The 16261-nt window shown below is 40.4% G+C and overlaps 1 protein-coding gene across 5 annotated transcripts in view; it reads right to left on the bottom strand.

Annotated features, from left to right (window-relative positions):
* Window positions 1-16261, bottom strand: part of ATG7 (autophagy related 7) — a 263868-nt gene that overhangs the window by 60842 nt on the left and 186765 nt on the right. Inside the window, exon 19 of one of the 5 annotated variants that reach the window (XM_077822267.1) lies at window positions 3700-3759. The exons of the other annotated variants lie outside the window; for them this stretch is intronic. Within the exon in view, the coding sequence (XP_077678393.1) occupies window positions 3733-3759 (27 nt within the window). The 3' untranslated portion in view covers window positions 3700-3732. The remainder of the gene's footprint in view (window positions 1-3699; window positions 3760-16261) is intronic. 5 annotated transcript variants of the gene reach the window in all.

The following is a 16261-nucleotide window of genomic DNA, read 5'->3' on the forward strand; positions in this document are numbered from 1 at the left end:
GGATGTAAAGAGATTAGAAACAGAGGCAGAAAATGAACATATTTAACTTGGAAGAAAGAAGGCTTACACATCTGGGGGACAACCCATTCCAAGCCTGTACAGTATACTCAAGGGTGAAGAAACACAGGAAGAATTAACATTGGAAGAGATGTATTGAGAGTAGCACACAGAAAATCAGACAAGTCTGCAATGGGGTATCATTACAAATGAGAATATCAACATCAACTTGGGATGCTTTTGTGACGGCTTCTGTCATAAATATAAAGGGAAGGGTAAACCCCTTTAAAATCCCTCCTGGCCAGAGGAAAAATCCTCTCACCTGTAAAGGGTTAAGAAGCTAAAGGTAACCTTGCTGGCACCTGACCAAAATGAGCAATGAGGAGACAAGATACTTTCAAAAGCTGGGAGGAGGGAGAAAAACAAAGGGTCTGTGTCTGTCTGTATGCTGCTTTTGCCAGGGACAGAACAGGAATGGAGTCTTAGAACTTTTAGTAAGTAATCTAGCTAGGTATGTGTTAGATTATGATTTCTTTAAATGGCTGAGAAAAGAGCTGTGCTGAATAGAATGACTATCCCTGTCTGTGTGTCTTTTTTGTAACTTAAGGTTTTGCCTAGAGGGATTCTCTATGTTTTGAATCTAATTACCCTGTATGGTATCTACCATCCTGATTTTACAGAGGTGATTCCTTTACTTCTATTAAAAGTCTTCTTGTTAGAAAACTGAATGCTTTTTCATTGTTCTCAGATCCAAGGGTTTGGGTCTGTGGTCACCTATGCAAATTGGTGAGGATTTTTACCAAACCTTCCCCAGGAAGTGCAGTGCAAGGGTTGGGAGGATTTTGGGGGGAAAGACGTGTCCAAACTACGTTTTCTCAGTAAACCCAGTTAAAGTTTGGTGGTGGCAGTGGAAATTCCAAGGAAAAAGGGTAAAATTAATTTGTACCTTGGGGAAGTTTTAACCTAAGCTGGTAAAAGTAAGCTTAGGAGGTTTTCATGCAGGTCCCCACATCTGTACCCTAGAGTCCAGAGTGGAGAAGGAACCTTGACAGCTTCATATCACAGATGAGGGAGGTAACCTTTTCTGTATGCAGCTATAGTGCAAGTGTGATTGATGCCATCTTGCTAAGACACCAAGGATTGAACCAAGGCTAAAAGCATGAGTATCTACAGCTTGAGCTAAAGAGACTAGCTCTCAAGTTGAGAGCTGAGACAGACTCACATTCTTGTAGGATGGGGCACCAGCATTTCTTGAATACAGCATTGGATTCTGGGCATCCAGAAGGATACTGACAATTTGGACTGAGTTCAGAGGAAAGCAACAAAAATGACTAGGGAGCTGGAGGGATTTCTTTATGAAGAAAGATACTTAAAAAGTTAAGACTTAGCTTACTGGAATGCAATTGCACTTCTATGGAAATTGGGCACCTAATTCCCTTAGGCCCCTTTGAAAACTGTTGCCTCAATATACACATATACCTTGGGTAGTGACAACCAGTAGGTTATTTTAGAAGTCACTATAACAGTCTGCAAACAAAGGAGGGAGAGGAATGTTTAACTGCAGCATTTTGGGGGGTGGGCGAGTGAGAGCAATAACCCATAGCAATGGGACTAACTTGAGAAAGGGAAAATTCAGAATATCTATCAAGAGAAACTTGCCAGCAATAAGATGTATATTCTCCCTCAATCTCTTATCAACCAAGCATATTTTTAGGGAATCCCTCTAATTTAACACTAGTATCACTCAAACCATTTTTTATGTATGTTTGTACTGAACACAATTCAAATGGGACCTTCCCTTTCCAATGGTAGTTTAATGTGGGTATTTAATGTATGTAAACTAAAAGTTTTTAAGCTCTGATTTAAGTGTAAATCTTAATAAAACCTAAACTATAGAGCTACTAGGGCTACTCCATAATAACTTGTTCAATTTTAAAAAAAAATTAAGAGCTCCTTTGACATTGGTTTGGTTTACTTTTTTATTAGATATATCTGATTAATGAGATAGCTAGGGAGAAATACATATTTGATGCCACACTGCATTTCCACTGTGTACACTAGATCAGTGGTTCTCAACCGAGGTATGTGTATCTCGGGGGTACGCAAAGATCTTCCGGGAGTACATCAACTCATCTAGATAGCTGTCTAGTTTTACAACAGACTACATAAAAAGCACTAGCAAAACCAGAACAAAGTAAAAATTCATATGACTTATTTATATGGCTCTATATACTATACACTGAAATGTAAGTACAATATTCGTATTCCAATCAATTTATTTTATAATTATATGGTACAAATGAGAATGTAAGCAATTGTTCAGTAATAGTATGCTGTAACACTAGGGTATTTTTATGGCTGATTTTGTGAGCAAGTAGTTTTTAAGTGAGGTAAAACTTGAGGGGTACACAAGACAAATCAGGTTCCTGAAAGGGGTACAGTAGCCTGGACAGGTTGAGAGCCACTGCACTAGATGTTAGCCTGCTTTTCTGTAAGAGCATATACAGTACATTAAAGGCATAGAAATTATTCCCAGAACAGAGAAGAATTATTCCCAGAGCTGAATAGAATTATTCATGTTTGGCTGCACACAAATAAAGCCTATCTGCCTCATAATCAGAGCTGTTTGAGCAATTGCCCCTTTACTATTTGCTAACCTTCTTCCTAATTAGAATCTGGATTTCACTACGGCTGTTCAAAGATGTGACTTACTGGTAAACATTCCAACAAAAGTGAACTGCAGAAGAATGAAACAATGAACAGGTATAATCTTCATTTTTGATTACAAGGCAAAATTCAATTAAAAATGCCTAGGAGGCTATTAAGACCAAGGCTAAACAAGCAAATAAGAATATTGAATTTAACAATAAAAAGATTTTTCCCCTAAGCAGGCAAAAGAATAGTTTCAGAGCCAAGTGACATGAATTTCAGTTCCTAATGCCAAAAATGTCCAACACATTTAATTAGGAAAATCACTATAAAGGAAACTTGCAAACAGAAAATAACTATCCACAGATTATCTTTCCTTCTTTTTAAGACTGCTGAAGTAGAACCAATATGAAAGAATAAATATTTCCAAGTATCAATATCTACTGTGCCCAGAGACGGAACACATGATTCTCCACTATTTTAACCACTGGGTTCTGTTAACACTTTTTTTTCATGTAACATCTTTCATAGCAGAGAGCTCAGACCCACTGTTGAGATCCTTACAATGATATAAAATCTTTGCAAGGATCTTGTTTTTGCTGGTTTAGTGAGATTTGCAAGGTTAGTTTTATAAAGTAGTTTTGTCTCTCTCCCGCTTGCTTTAGAAATATCGGTAAACAAATGTATAAATGCACCCCTGCATTACGGACACAACTCTAACTGCTTGTGCAAATCTGAGATTTGTGTGTCCACATGGTTAGACTGGCACCAATACAGCTATTTGCATGCAAAAAATAAGGATTTTAAATGTTTTCAAAAGGGAGAATACCTACTGCCTGAATGTGAATTTTTGCTTGCAGTGTGAGATATTTTACCCCTATGGAACTGAAGATAGATGCACTGGGATGGAGTTTGAATATTAGACTGAGAAGAAAAAGAATTTTAGCTGGTTCCCCATCACAGTTTTTGTAGTCTGATTTCTTAAATTCTTTCCTTAGAAACAAAACACAACAAACCATAAATACAAAAGTTATTTTGTTTAAAATTTATTACCTTCAGGTATTTTGCATGAGCTTTCTCTTTGCTTTAATCATCAGTTAAGTCTCTGTAGAGCTGTAAAAGAACCAGCATTATTCAAATGGCCCAGAATTGGGGTGGAGAGTGAGGTGGTCAGATTTACTGATGACACTTTTTTTGTTTTGTTTTGTTTTGTTTTGTTAAGGTTAGTCAAAAGAAAGAGTTCCCCTCACTGGAGGCAAATTATCTGTACTCTTTAAGGGACTGAACTTCTGCCCCACTACAGAACCACTACATAATATTAGGTAGAGAACTAGAAGAATTCTTCTGCTGTCTCTGCCTCAAAGAATTATTTCACCACAATGACACCACTCACAATTACCACATCCCCACCGACAATCATAAGAAAAAAGAATCATCTGATTGGATACCTGAGAGTGGACAAAACTACACTACACTGATTATTTCAGGAAAAAACTTGGCGGCAAAATCCTTAACAAACATCACATCCACCGTAATCTCTCCACAGCCAAGATGACAGCCAGACAGTTCCTAAAATCTAACCACCAGATAGGATCCAACCAGCAAACAAAGTGGGCGCCATTGTAATCCTTAACCATGATGACTATGTTAACAAGGGCAACCAGCAACTCTCTGACACCATTTATTATAAAGAACTCAAAGACGACCCCACACCACAATTTACCCAGGAATTTAAGGATATCATCATATCCTCCTCCAAAGAAATCCAATTAAAACTCTACAAACTCATCCCCCACGAACCCACCCCAAGGACCTTCCACATGTTTCCCAAGATACACAAACAAGAGAATCCAACATCAAATGTAGCCAGGACACTCTTATAGAAGGAATATCAGCACTCATAGAAGTCATCCTCAAACCACTCACCACACAAAGGGCCGGCTTCGTCCGTGACACAACTGACTTCCTCCACAAACTCCACAATATTAACAACCTCTCTCATAACACCATCCTCACCACCATAATGGTTACTTCCCTATACACCAACATCCCTCATAATGATGGCATAGCTGCCTGCCTCAAATATTTACAAGACAATGGGCAACCCTCAGATGTCCACCCCAAACACATCAACAAACTCATCCATTTCATCCTCACTCATAAAAATTTTACATTCAACAAACACTTTGTCCGAACTATGGGAACAGCCATGGGTACCCGGGATGGCTCCCCAATGTGCCAAACTCTTCATGGGTCACCTTGAAGAAGAATTTCTGGACAAATGCATCATGAATCCAATTACATACCTGAGAAACACCGATGATATTTTCATCCTCTGGACAGATGCTTTAAACTCCCTCAAAGATTTCCACCACAACTTCAACAACCATCACCCGTCCACTAAACTCTCTCTGAAACACTCCACACTAACATCAACTTCCTGGACACCACAATCAGCTTCAATAATGGAACCCTACAGACAAGAAACCCATGGATCACCACATAGGCCCATGGGACCCGTGCCCAGGGGCCCCAGCCCCAGCAGAAGCACCAGCACTCTGACCCTGCCCCCTGCTGCTCCTTCACTCCCCCTCCCTGCTCCTCCTCTTCCCCCCCGAGGTCATACCCCTGGCCAGGCCAGAAAACGGAGCCTGTGTAGTGTTAGTATCTTCCCCGCACCCTTCCCCATGCAGAGCTGGCCCAAGCCCCCTCTCCAACCCCCTCCCCCTCCCGCATAGAGCCAGCCTGAGCCACTTGCCCAAGTCCTCTCCCACCAACGCAGGGCTGGCCCTAACCCTGCCACTCATCCTCCCCCGCAACCCCCTTTTTGTCAAAACTGGGTGTTTGTCCTGTTTGCTCTTGCCAACTGGTGATCAGTTAGCAAGAGCAAACAGGACAAATGCCCAATTTTGCCAAAAAAAATTGGGCCATGTGGGGCCAAAACAGGACATATGGTTACCCTAGGTCAGGGATCCCCAAACCTTTTCAGTTGTGCCCTCCCCCTTACCTGGTCCGCACACCCCTGGGAGTCGGGGTCAGAGCCAGGAGTGGGAGATGGAGGTCACAGTGGGGCTGGGTGCTGCGGTAAGGGGCCAGGAGTGGGGCCACAGCCGAGAGCGGGGCCAGAGGTGTGGCTGAGAAGCAGCCTGGAGCAGAGCCATGGCTGGATCTGGGGACAGAGCTGGGGTGGTGCTGGAGTGGGTCTGGGGGCAGAGCAGGGCTAGATGGTGCTCCTTCCCCACTCCCTGTGGGCGATAACCCAGGCCCCACTGCACACCCCCCTCCCCCCCCCGAACGTTCCTCTGTGCCCTCCTAGGGGGTGTGCCCCAAAGTTTGGGGACCACTGTCGTAGGCTCTAGTAAGAGCCACTCAGGGAGCCCTGGCAGCTGTGGGGAGGCCAACCACACAATCACTACACTTTCAAATGATAAAAGTCAAAAACACTATCACTTGTGGGTGAACACTTTTCACAAAGCAATCACCCTATATCTGACCTATCGTCCTCATCCTCAAAGAAATCTGTACAACGCTTTCAAAAGATGAGCCTGGGAGCTTAAATTCATAAATCTGCTAGACACTAAAAATCATGGACTGAACAGAGACACTGGAGCTATGGCTTATAGCAACAATCTCTAACCCACCTCCTATGACTTCAGAGGTGTTAACGGGCCACTCTACCTTGACTGGTCCCTTACAGTATGTGTTAACCACATATGCTAAACAATCTGTTCCACCTTGCATTTTGCTGTGACACTGGGAGTACCTTTCCCAGACCTGAAGAAGAGCTCTATATGGCTTGAAAGCTCATCTCTCTTAGCAACAGAAGTTGGTGCAATTAAAGATCACCTCACTTACCTTGTCTCTCTAAGAGGAAAGAACTATACGAACTCCCCAAAGAAAATAATAAAAATCTAGGCTTGGTGGCTGATGAAATTCAATAACAAGCAGCAAAAGGTAATGAACAACAGGAAGAACATTTCAAATACTCATAAAAGCTAATGGAGTCTGAATCATTTTTAATATACCATGGAAAAGTTACTGTGGACAGCTCAAAAAAGGTCAGCTATGCGAGCAAAAGCATTCAAAAGATGAGTAAGATGTTATTTTTTTCAAAAATGTTCAGTTACGTTTTCCTTCATTACAAGTTAATTCACAATCCAGAAGATATTGACCGGCATTGCTCAAACTCAAGGACTACAAGACAAAAGAGAAATAACTGTCTCTCCTTGGCTTTGTGTAGCAAATTGTCATTGCTTCGTCATATCAGCAAAGAGCTGAGGGACATTCTCGGCCAGATCCTCAGCTGGTCTGAATTGGCATAATTCCTCTGAAGTCAATCAAGTTACACTAATTTATATCAACTGAAGAGCTGGCCATACATGTCTAAAGAGTCTACATTAAATTCATTAAAGAGCACCTTTATACTGAAGATGTTTGGGTGTATGATGTCCTTGAAAGACAGTTCTGGGGTATGAAATCATTCTCCCAAATCAAGAAGAAACTGGATCAGTTGTCTGTCAAAATCTTTTTTTTTTTTTGCTTGACTAGAATAGTATCCTTATGAAATCATGGCATAACAGAGTAGTTCACCTTTACATAGGCTGAGGCATTCTTCAAGGCTTTGAGTTTGAAGATCTTAAGGTTTTTCAATTGTTTTTCTAATAAGTGTGAAGAGCGCTGCTAAGGGCAGCACGCACAAATTTAGATGAAACGAGTCTTCCCCCCGTTTCTACAAAACCAAGCGTCTGGAGCTACATTCAAGAGAATTCAAACGTAAGGATGTACACAAGGGATTTAAATTTTTTAAAAAGTAATAATTATTGAACTAGCTCATAAAAGAAAAGTTATCAAGGTAACTTCAGTTATTGACATGAAGCAGGATTATTACCAAATGTTTTTGTGTAGAATTGCAAGGATACATTAAAATATGAATACCCCTAAAAAGAAGCAGAGAAAACAGTATCTGCCCATTGAAAATAGCTGTAATAATATTAGTTATTTATATTAAAAATATTGAGATTGTTATGATTGCTAAATGAAAAAATACATTAGATTTTTAGCATTGGACTGAGAAGCTAAGTGACCTTTTTTTTCTTTAATCATTCTGGAAAACATCAAATAATAAAATAAATAAATGAAGTCAATAATAAACTAGTAATTCTAATATTGCAATAAGAAGGTTTGAACCAGTATCCTTCAGGTAGTCACTCCATATGCTTCATAAGAAAAAAAGGCTTATGGAAAAGGGGTGGAAAGTGAGAAAGAAAATGATATTTGCATGAAAATGACCTTAGTATATTGATTATGAATAGAATCCTTTATGTTGGTATAAAACGTGTCCTTACTGTTTGCTGAAATTATGTGTTAGGATTGTTTTTTCCAAATTAAAATGAACCAAAACCCAGCCTATTCCAATTATTTTTTTCTGTTAATGTTAAAACACAGCTGCCAATGTCAAACAAATTTAGCTGTGTGTTAGTGTACACAATAATCACCACAGAAATGGCAGAAAGTCATAAAATAAGGTCTGTGTGTGAGAAATTGTAATTTCAATGTTAGATACTTGCTCACAGTGTGATATACAATTTGAATTTACCTTAGAGTGAAGTCAAAGCCAAAATTCAATTTTCCTTTGCGTATAAAACTTTTGTGCATTAACCCATCTGTCCACCTTTGATTTTTTTTTTTTATTTTCATAATTATGGTGTCAGCTGGTGTTATAAATCCACCACCACATTAGTTTTGTCCCTTGGTTGTTCTGTAGAGTTAGAGAGGTGGTACCATGATCAAAATTCTCTGACTATATCAACCTATAAATATTTTAGATTAGGAGTAATAATGATAGCTTTTTCAGAATTAAGCGAAGTGATTGATTTGTATTTTACAGAAGTACAGTAGTTTTTTAGGAAAATGCAATAGAGATTCAATGAAAGCTCTGCATTAAAGCAAAGAACCAGCTGAATAATATGCACACTGGGCTTTGATAAATACAGCTCTAGTTGTAGTTTAATTTGTCAACTGAGACTGCCTTGAAATATGCATCATTGGTACAATAAAACTTGTACTACACTATTAAAATAATTTTGGTTCACGCTACATTAAAATTATTATAATCTTGTTAATTTCTTAATCTTGATTAGCAAGTGGTTTTAGCATGTGAGTAGGCATCATTTGTGAACACAATACACAAGTTGCATATAACCAGACAGACAGACAAGTGTCTCCTGCCTATCTGAAAGGAACATGTTTGTCACCTCCTGGTGACCTGCTTTAACTCTGAGATCTTAAGGACATAATTTCCAGTCTTGGTACATAACTCCTTAAATATTATCCTTACATAACTTCACAATGGCTATGATGACAAGTGTGTTACTGGCTTTCAGTAGAGACCTCACATCTCACCCTGTAGTGAATTATTATGCATATAAGTGACCCAGGGGATCTCTGTAAAACTCTATGTATCCCCTCCTGTGCCTGCCGTCAGTACACATCAAGAATTTCTTGGGTCATACTAATTCTGTACTTCCTGAAAGGAATGCTCACGGCTGGATGCGAATGGTACTACATGAAAGAGAAAAAAATTGCCTCAATAAAGAAAGAGGGGCTGGTAGAGCAAAACATAACTTCTGGGGATTGAGTGCATCTTTAGGAAATTATATGATAGCATGACCATGACGAGTTGATTTCATACAAGTTTAGATTAATTGTAGAACTACATTAGTTCAGGGTGCAGGAGAGAGATCACAGGATTGTAAAGGAGGGGCCCTCTGAAGTCATCAGTAATGTCACCCTAACAGAGATTTTCAAACTTTGCAAGCTGTTTTTGCCAATCTGGGTTTCTCTCCAGCTCCACTAAAGATTAATTATGAGTTACTTCCTATAAGCTTATAACCAAAAGGTGAATTCTATGGTTTTGGTCACAGCAGCTCAATGAAGCTTCTTCGTCTTCTTTTACAGAGCAACTAGAGTGACTGAAAACTTTTTCCTAGTCTAGTATCCAATTCAAAAGAATGTTCCCAAGTTTAGAAAACAGAATATGAAAAAAATTAACCTATTTACCTGTACTATTAATCTCTAGTTAAGGAAGACTTCATTATATAAGGCTTACTGAAATATGCATTTGCCTATTAGTGATTAAGAGTTTTCTCTAGAATTGTTTTACAAGATTAGTACAAAGCCTATTATGGCAGAGTTAGTGCTCTAGTGAGCAAATGAAAAGAAAAACAATCACTTTGCAGTTACTTGAAACAATGTTTTCAATAAAAGTACTGTTTTAAATCTCTGTTTTTGTGCTCATCTTACTGTGTGTGTCGATTTATGGGAATAACTAAAATACATGGCAAACGGAGAAAAATGAAAATGTGAATGCTAAATAAAATCTCTTACTTTTATGACAACTAATGCATAAAAACATTCCTTCAAGTGTAATGGCTCAAACACAGCAACTCTATATTAAGGCTTGTGAAAGTGCCTTTGGTGTGTGGTAACATCCAACTCTGTATTTCTGTCCCATCTGACCCATTGGTGCAGTTTAGCAGCTTACTCAGTGCCTGTCAGAGAATAGAGTTAAGATGAGAGCTAACTAGTTGAGACATAATTCAAAGAAGGCTGAAGTAATGTTTGTAAATTGGGGGTAAGAACTTAAAGAATTAGCAGCAACAGTCATTTTTGCTGGGTTGATTGGGAAAGTATGAATGCCATTTATTACCTACACACAAGGGTGGCAGGTTTGTAGAAATTTTGGTGGTGCCCAGAACCCGCCCCCCCAAACTCTGCCCCCCACCTGCCTAAGGCTCTGGGAAGGAGTTTGAGTGGGGGAGGGGGTCTGGAGTGCAGGCTTTGGGATGGAGTTTGGGTGCTGGGTACAGGCTCAGGGCTGGGGCAGGGGTGCAGGAGGGGATGAGGGGTGCAGGCTCTGGGCTGGGGTTGGGGGTGGGAGGGGGTGCAGGTTATGGGAGGGAGTTTGTGGGCAGGAGGGAGTTTGGCGATAGAGGGGGTGCAGGGGTGAGGGCTGTGGGGCTGAGAGGTTTGGGGTGTTGGAGGAGGCTCAGGGCTGGGACAGAGGATTAGGGTGTGGGGGGGATGAGGGCTCTGTCTGGGGCTGGGGTTGAGGGCTTTGGGGCATTGGAGAGGCTCAGGGGTAGGGCAGAAGGGCAGGGTAAGGGCAGCCTGCTCTGCCATTAGTGAATGGAGGCACTAGGACCCTGCGGCAGCAGTTGATACGGGGAGCCGGCGGAGCAGTCAGTGTGAGCTGCAGGCTCTGGGGCCGGGGGAAGTGCACAGGGGCAGCAAGAGGAGGCCGGGGGACACTCGGGGGAGGTGCGGGGGCGGTGGCAGGCAGGGGAGAGACCCGGCCCCAAACATTGGTGGAGCTGGGCCCCCGGGCCCTGAATATTGCTGGAGCCTGGGCACCATGAGTATATATAACTCGCAGCCCTTGCCTACACAGGTTTGCAACCTATTGGTCCTGTTAGAGCTTCATCTGCTTTGGACAGCCTGCTAGCATCAGCAGCCAAGAATGCTTTTGTCCCCATCTGATGTCCCTATGGTCCCTTCTGGCCTCATAATCTACGAATATACAGAAAATAAAAAAATAAATGAATGCAGAGAGTATGGGAGGCAGAAAAGCAAGAAAAGTAGGGGAGGGGGAAGATGATGTCATCAGGCTCGGAGGATCTTCCAGAAAAAACAGAAGGAACCATTCATTCTTAACTCATAAAAGTTAGACAAGCCTCGTTGGGACGAGAGTCACAGTCACACAAAATGCAGTATTTGTTGAATAGAGCCATAACTACAGTTGATTTTCTCACTTTATATTCTGTTGGCTATTGCTTTGACTTTTGAAGATGTAGTCATACAACCATTCTTCTCACTTTATAATGTACAGTAATTCTATGGTGGTTCATACAACAGCGCTCTCAGAGTCATTCTATAAGAAAGCCAACTGTGAAAGTGAGCTGGAGTTCCAGTAGACAAACTAAGAATAAGGACCTTGCTGTTCTGTTCCATGAGAGGGAACTGATAAACATCTGGTCTTTGGAAATTACTTTGTGATGTTTGGATTTTGTACTGGCAAACTGCTCTCACACACTGTGGAGTGTTATCACATGATACTGTACTTTTCCAAGAAAAACCTAATAAAATGAAAATACTTCATTACCTTGAACTCTCATTTCTCAAAAGTCACATATTTACTGTGGAATATCTCATAATATCTTATTTTAACCTTAATTGTTTGCCTAAATGAAAAAAATAGTTTATAAACTAAATCTTTTCCTTTAAAAAATACAAAATCTTTTTTTGTTGTTGCTGTGTATGTTTTGTTTACCATGTGCCAAACTGTTATTGCACATATGTGAAAAGAAAATTGGCACTGAACACCTATGAAATAAACTGTTGGCAGAGACAGCACAACAGCTTGCCATTGAGAAGATTAGATTCACAAGAAACACCTTTTACTTCTTCCAAAATCAACAAACTTCTTAAAAAAAAAAAAGTTTGTATAAAAGAAGGAAGAAATTGTTCAGGTAGTGTTGTCTTACAGAGTTATTTAATTTATCCTGAAAGGCTTACACATCTCAAGAGTACTCAGAGCATCACATCACTGAGGTCTTGGAAGATTAAATAAATACAAAGATAGGAAACTGTGAATTTATTCAAGAAGGGGTTGGCAAATTAAAGGTTGTCTTGCCCATTTGCTCAGGAAAAGTGCTGATTCAGAATTACCCCATCAGCAATGCTGATTAGATCATGTGAACTGAGTTTTAATCCCTCTCTCTCTAAATTTGCTGCTTACATTAATTTTTAAACCTCTTGGTGCAATCTGAGGCAGATGTTCTGCATTGCTGATCGTAGAGCCAAGAATGTAATCTACCTTAGTTAAACTGTGACATGTACAATTAATCTTGCGTTTTATTTTCCAATACCTTCTGTCAGAACTGTAGAGGTATTTTAACTTAAAAAGCCTATATAATTGTTTGTCTGTGTGCATGCACACACACGTGTGTACATTAAAGCACGGAAAGCTTTACCACAGGTATGAGTCAGTGCAGACACAGCTAAATTCAAACTAGGAATTTCTCTCTTAGACAGCGTTTATATCATTTTGATGTTTATTTTGATATATTTTGTGTTGCAACTTGTTTTATGGTAGTATTGTAAAACTGTTTTCAAGCAAAAGCATGCTTATCAAAGTTAAAATGAAAAGGTATAAATAAAAGGAATGGCCCCACAAGCCCTCCCTCCACACACAGAAGTCAAAGTCCTCCAGGCACAGAATTTCGAAGACGAATTCTGAAAGCAGAGGGTTCAGATGGTGGGCCCAAACATGAGTGTGGAAAAAAATAATAATCATTTAAGTAGCATAATTTCAACACACCAAATATCTATTCTGTTTTCTAATAGCAATATTACGTACTTCTATAACACCACTCATTAATGGATACAAGGGCCAGATTCACTGATACATTCTGACTATTCTGGGGTATTCCAGAATCAGAAAATGGCCATAATCCCAGTTTAGCCAAACAGGTATAACAGGTTTATATCTGTTTTGCCTTGCTGGAGCAGCACAAAAGCAGCCAGAGCATTACAGGTAAACCTGGCCCCAAATACTCACATATATTAATAATAATATAAATCTCTCAAAACCCATGAGTCAAGTAATATTCCTTCTATAGCTCCTATTTTACAGATGGGAAACTGATGAAGGCAAATTCAATGACTTGACAAATGCCATACCCTGGGGCAATAGCAGATGTGGATTAGAATCAAGAAGCCCTGATTCGCCTTCCCAAACTGTAACTGCATACTCCCTTTTTAAACAAAAAAACACATATGAAAGGTATTTTGACTACTGAAACTGTCCTTATATCCCCATTATAACTGCAAACCTTGGCTAAACCTTAGTTATTGAGCCAATAACAACACTTCTATCATATAGAACTTTAAGTATTGACAGACTAAAGGTTTAAAACAACTTATTTAACATGAATACTTGAGCTTGGTATTCCATGATTCCCTCACCCACCTGCCCCACATCAGAACTCTCAAAAGAGCCTGGCAGGTACAAACATGCTTTCTTTTAATTACAGTACTGAATTATAGCAATAACTGATTCCCACTTTCAGCAAATAATTATAATCAAGTGCCCACTAAACATAACGACCATTTAATGGCTGCTGTCTTGAAAAGCCATAATAAAGAAAGCTTTAATGAGGAAAACTGGAAATCAGCCAAAATGTTATGGCAGTATGTTTAAAAAGAAAGAATCCTAACCTGTATCTAAGATTAAGACAAACCTCTAATCCAGATGGTCAGAATTAAACAAGGGAGTACAGTCATGTTATGATCAAAAGTTACTGCAAGCATCGAAGAAACTCTGAACCAGAAGCTTTGTAACATCAGATGGAGTTCTGTGAGACAGGTGTGTTCAAATATAGGAGAGTCTGAAGAGTCAGTGCTGTGCCCAAGGGGCTAGATGGTTGAACAGTGAGTTTCAACTTCCAGAGGCGGTTGCCAGACAGACGGTCTGTGGCCTGGGAATATGTCTAGGAATCCTGAGACTGGGGCAGTAGCTGGACTCCATTCAGGCTCCAGGAGTTTGAAACACTCTGAGGATCCACAGCACAGAATCTTGGATTCCCTTCACAGTAGTCCTAGTAATGGGTGGCTGTCAAGGGGCACTCACTAAGATCTGTTACAATATTATCTTTTGTTTGCAATATTGTTGTAGTTGTGTCAGTCCCTGGATGTTAGAGAGACAAGGTGGATGAGGTAGAATCTTTTATTGGACCAACTTCTGTTGTTGATCAAGACAAGCTTTCAAGTTTACACAAAGCTCTTCTTCAGGTCTGGGAAATAAACTCACAGTGTCACAGCTAAATACAAGGTGGAAGAGATTGTTTAGTATAAGTAGAGCACTGCAGATCCGCGGATATCCTCTTTATATCCGCAGATGGATGCAGATATCTGCGGACCATTTTTGCGAAACGCAGATTGGATGCGAATACAAATTTTGTATGTAGAGCCCTGAAAATCTGTATATACCCACTTTATATTTGCAGACCATTTTTGTGGATCACAGATCAGATGCGGATATAAATTCTGTATCTGCACAGGGCTCTAAGCATAAGTAGTTAACACATATTTCAAAGGACCATTCAAGGTGAAGTGCCTGTTTCCCCTCCCCTATAACTGAAGGATGAATGGCAGGAAAAGGCAGCTGGGGGAGGACATGGGGTTGTTAGTGGGCTATAGTTTCTTGTAATAAGCTATACATTAAGTCAATTAAGTCTATGATTTTTAGTGTCTAGCAAAGTTATGAATTTAAGCTCCCAGGCTCATCTTTTGAAAGTGTTGTGCAGGTTTCCTTTGAGGATGAGGACTCGTAGGTCAGATACAGAGTGATTTCTTTGTGGGAAGTGTTCACCCACAGGTGATAGGGTGTTTTTGTCTTTTACCATTTTCCTGCCTGAGTTCATGCAAGAGCGTACTGATTATCTGTTTTCAAATACATACTTATTGGTGCATTTAGTGCACAGGATGAGGTTCACCATAGTGTGATAAGCATGTGTGGGATCCATGGATCTTGAAAGGTGTGTGGTGGGGGTGTTGATCATTGTAGCAGTGGAGATATGTCTGCAGGTTTTGCATCTGTTGTTCTGGCAGGGCCTGGTGCTGTTGTGAGTTGGTGTGTCCTGGTCTGTGGGGAGTCTGCTTCTGATGATGAGCTTGCAGAGGTTGGGGATGTGTCTGAAGGCCAGAAGAGGGGTTTCAGGAAAGATTTATTTCAGTATGGAGTCCCCATCAAGTTGTGTTTGATGATACGCCATATGGATTCCAGTGCTGGGGGGTAGGTGACAACTAGGGATGTGCGGTCAGTGGTGGTTTTCTTTCCGTATTGAAGCAGGTTCTCTTGGGGTATTTGGGTAGCATGTTGAAATATGTATTAACTACTTATGCTAAACAATCTGTTCCACCTTGTATTTAGCTGTAACACTTGGAGTATGTTTCCCAGACCTGAAGAAGAGCTCCATGTAACCTCAAAAGAGTCTCTCTCTCACCAACAGAATTTGATCCAATAAAACATATTTCTGAGATTCTGAATGGCAACTGAACGTTATGGCTGGTGCACAGCATCAACAGCAACCCAAGGAGGTTTTTGGCTTAACCTGGCCTGTAGCTCACTGTTACACTATCCAAATTCAGGCCATCCAAATTTTGATATGGTCCCTTCTTCCTTAATCCTACAAGTCTTAAAGCTGCTCATACTCTGATACAATCAGCTGTCCAAGATTCAAAGTCTGCTATGCCAAGAGAGAATACAAGGTTTCCTGTTCTTCCCAAACCTGATCTATACTGACTGTTGTTCCGCTACAGGTCTGTCAGTGGTTCAGTCAACAAACCAGCTTTCTGAATGACTTCAGAATGCATTTCAGTCCATGGACATTAGTACAGTTTGATGCAAGATCAAGGCCATTTTTATCCTGCTAACGGCAGAGTATGAAATCTCTGGAGTGGGGTCTCCATCACTCTGACAGCAAACCGGTGACCCTAGTATATCCTGGACTATCCACTGAGAGAAAAAGGTATTGCAGTGGTGAGAGGGAAGGCA

This window comes from Eretmochelys imbricata, chromosome 7 (assembly GCF_965152235.1).
Source record: "Eretmochelys imbricata isolate rEreImb1 chromosome 7, rEreImb1.hap1, whole genome shotgun sequence".
Taxonomy (NCBI): domain Eukaryota; kingdom Metazoa; phylum Chordata; order Testudines; family Cheloniidae; genus Eretmochelys; species Eretmochelys imbricata.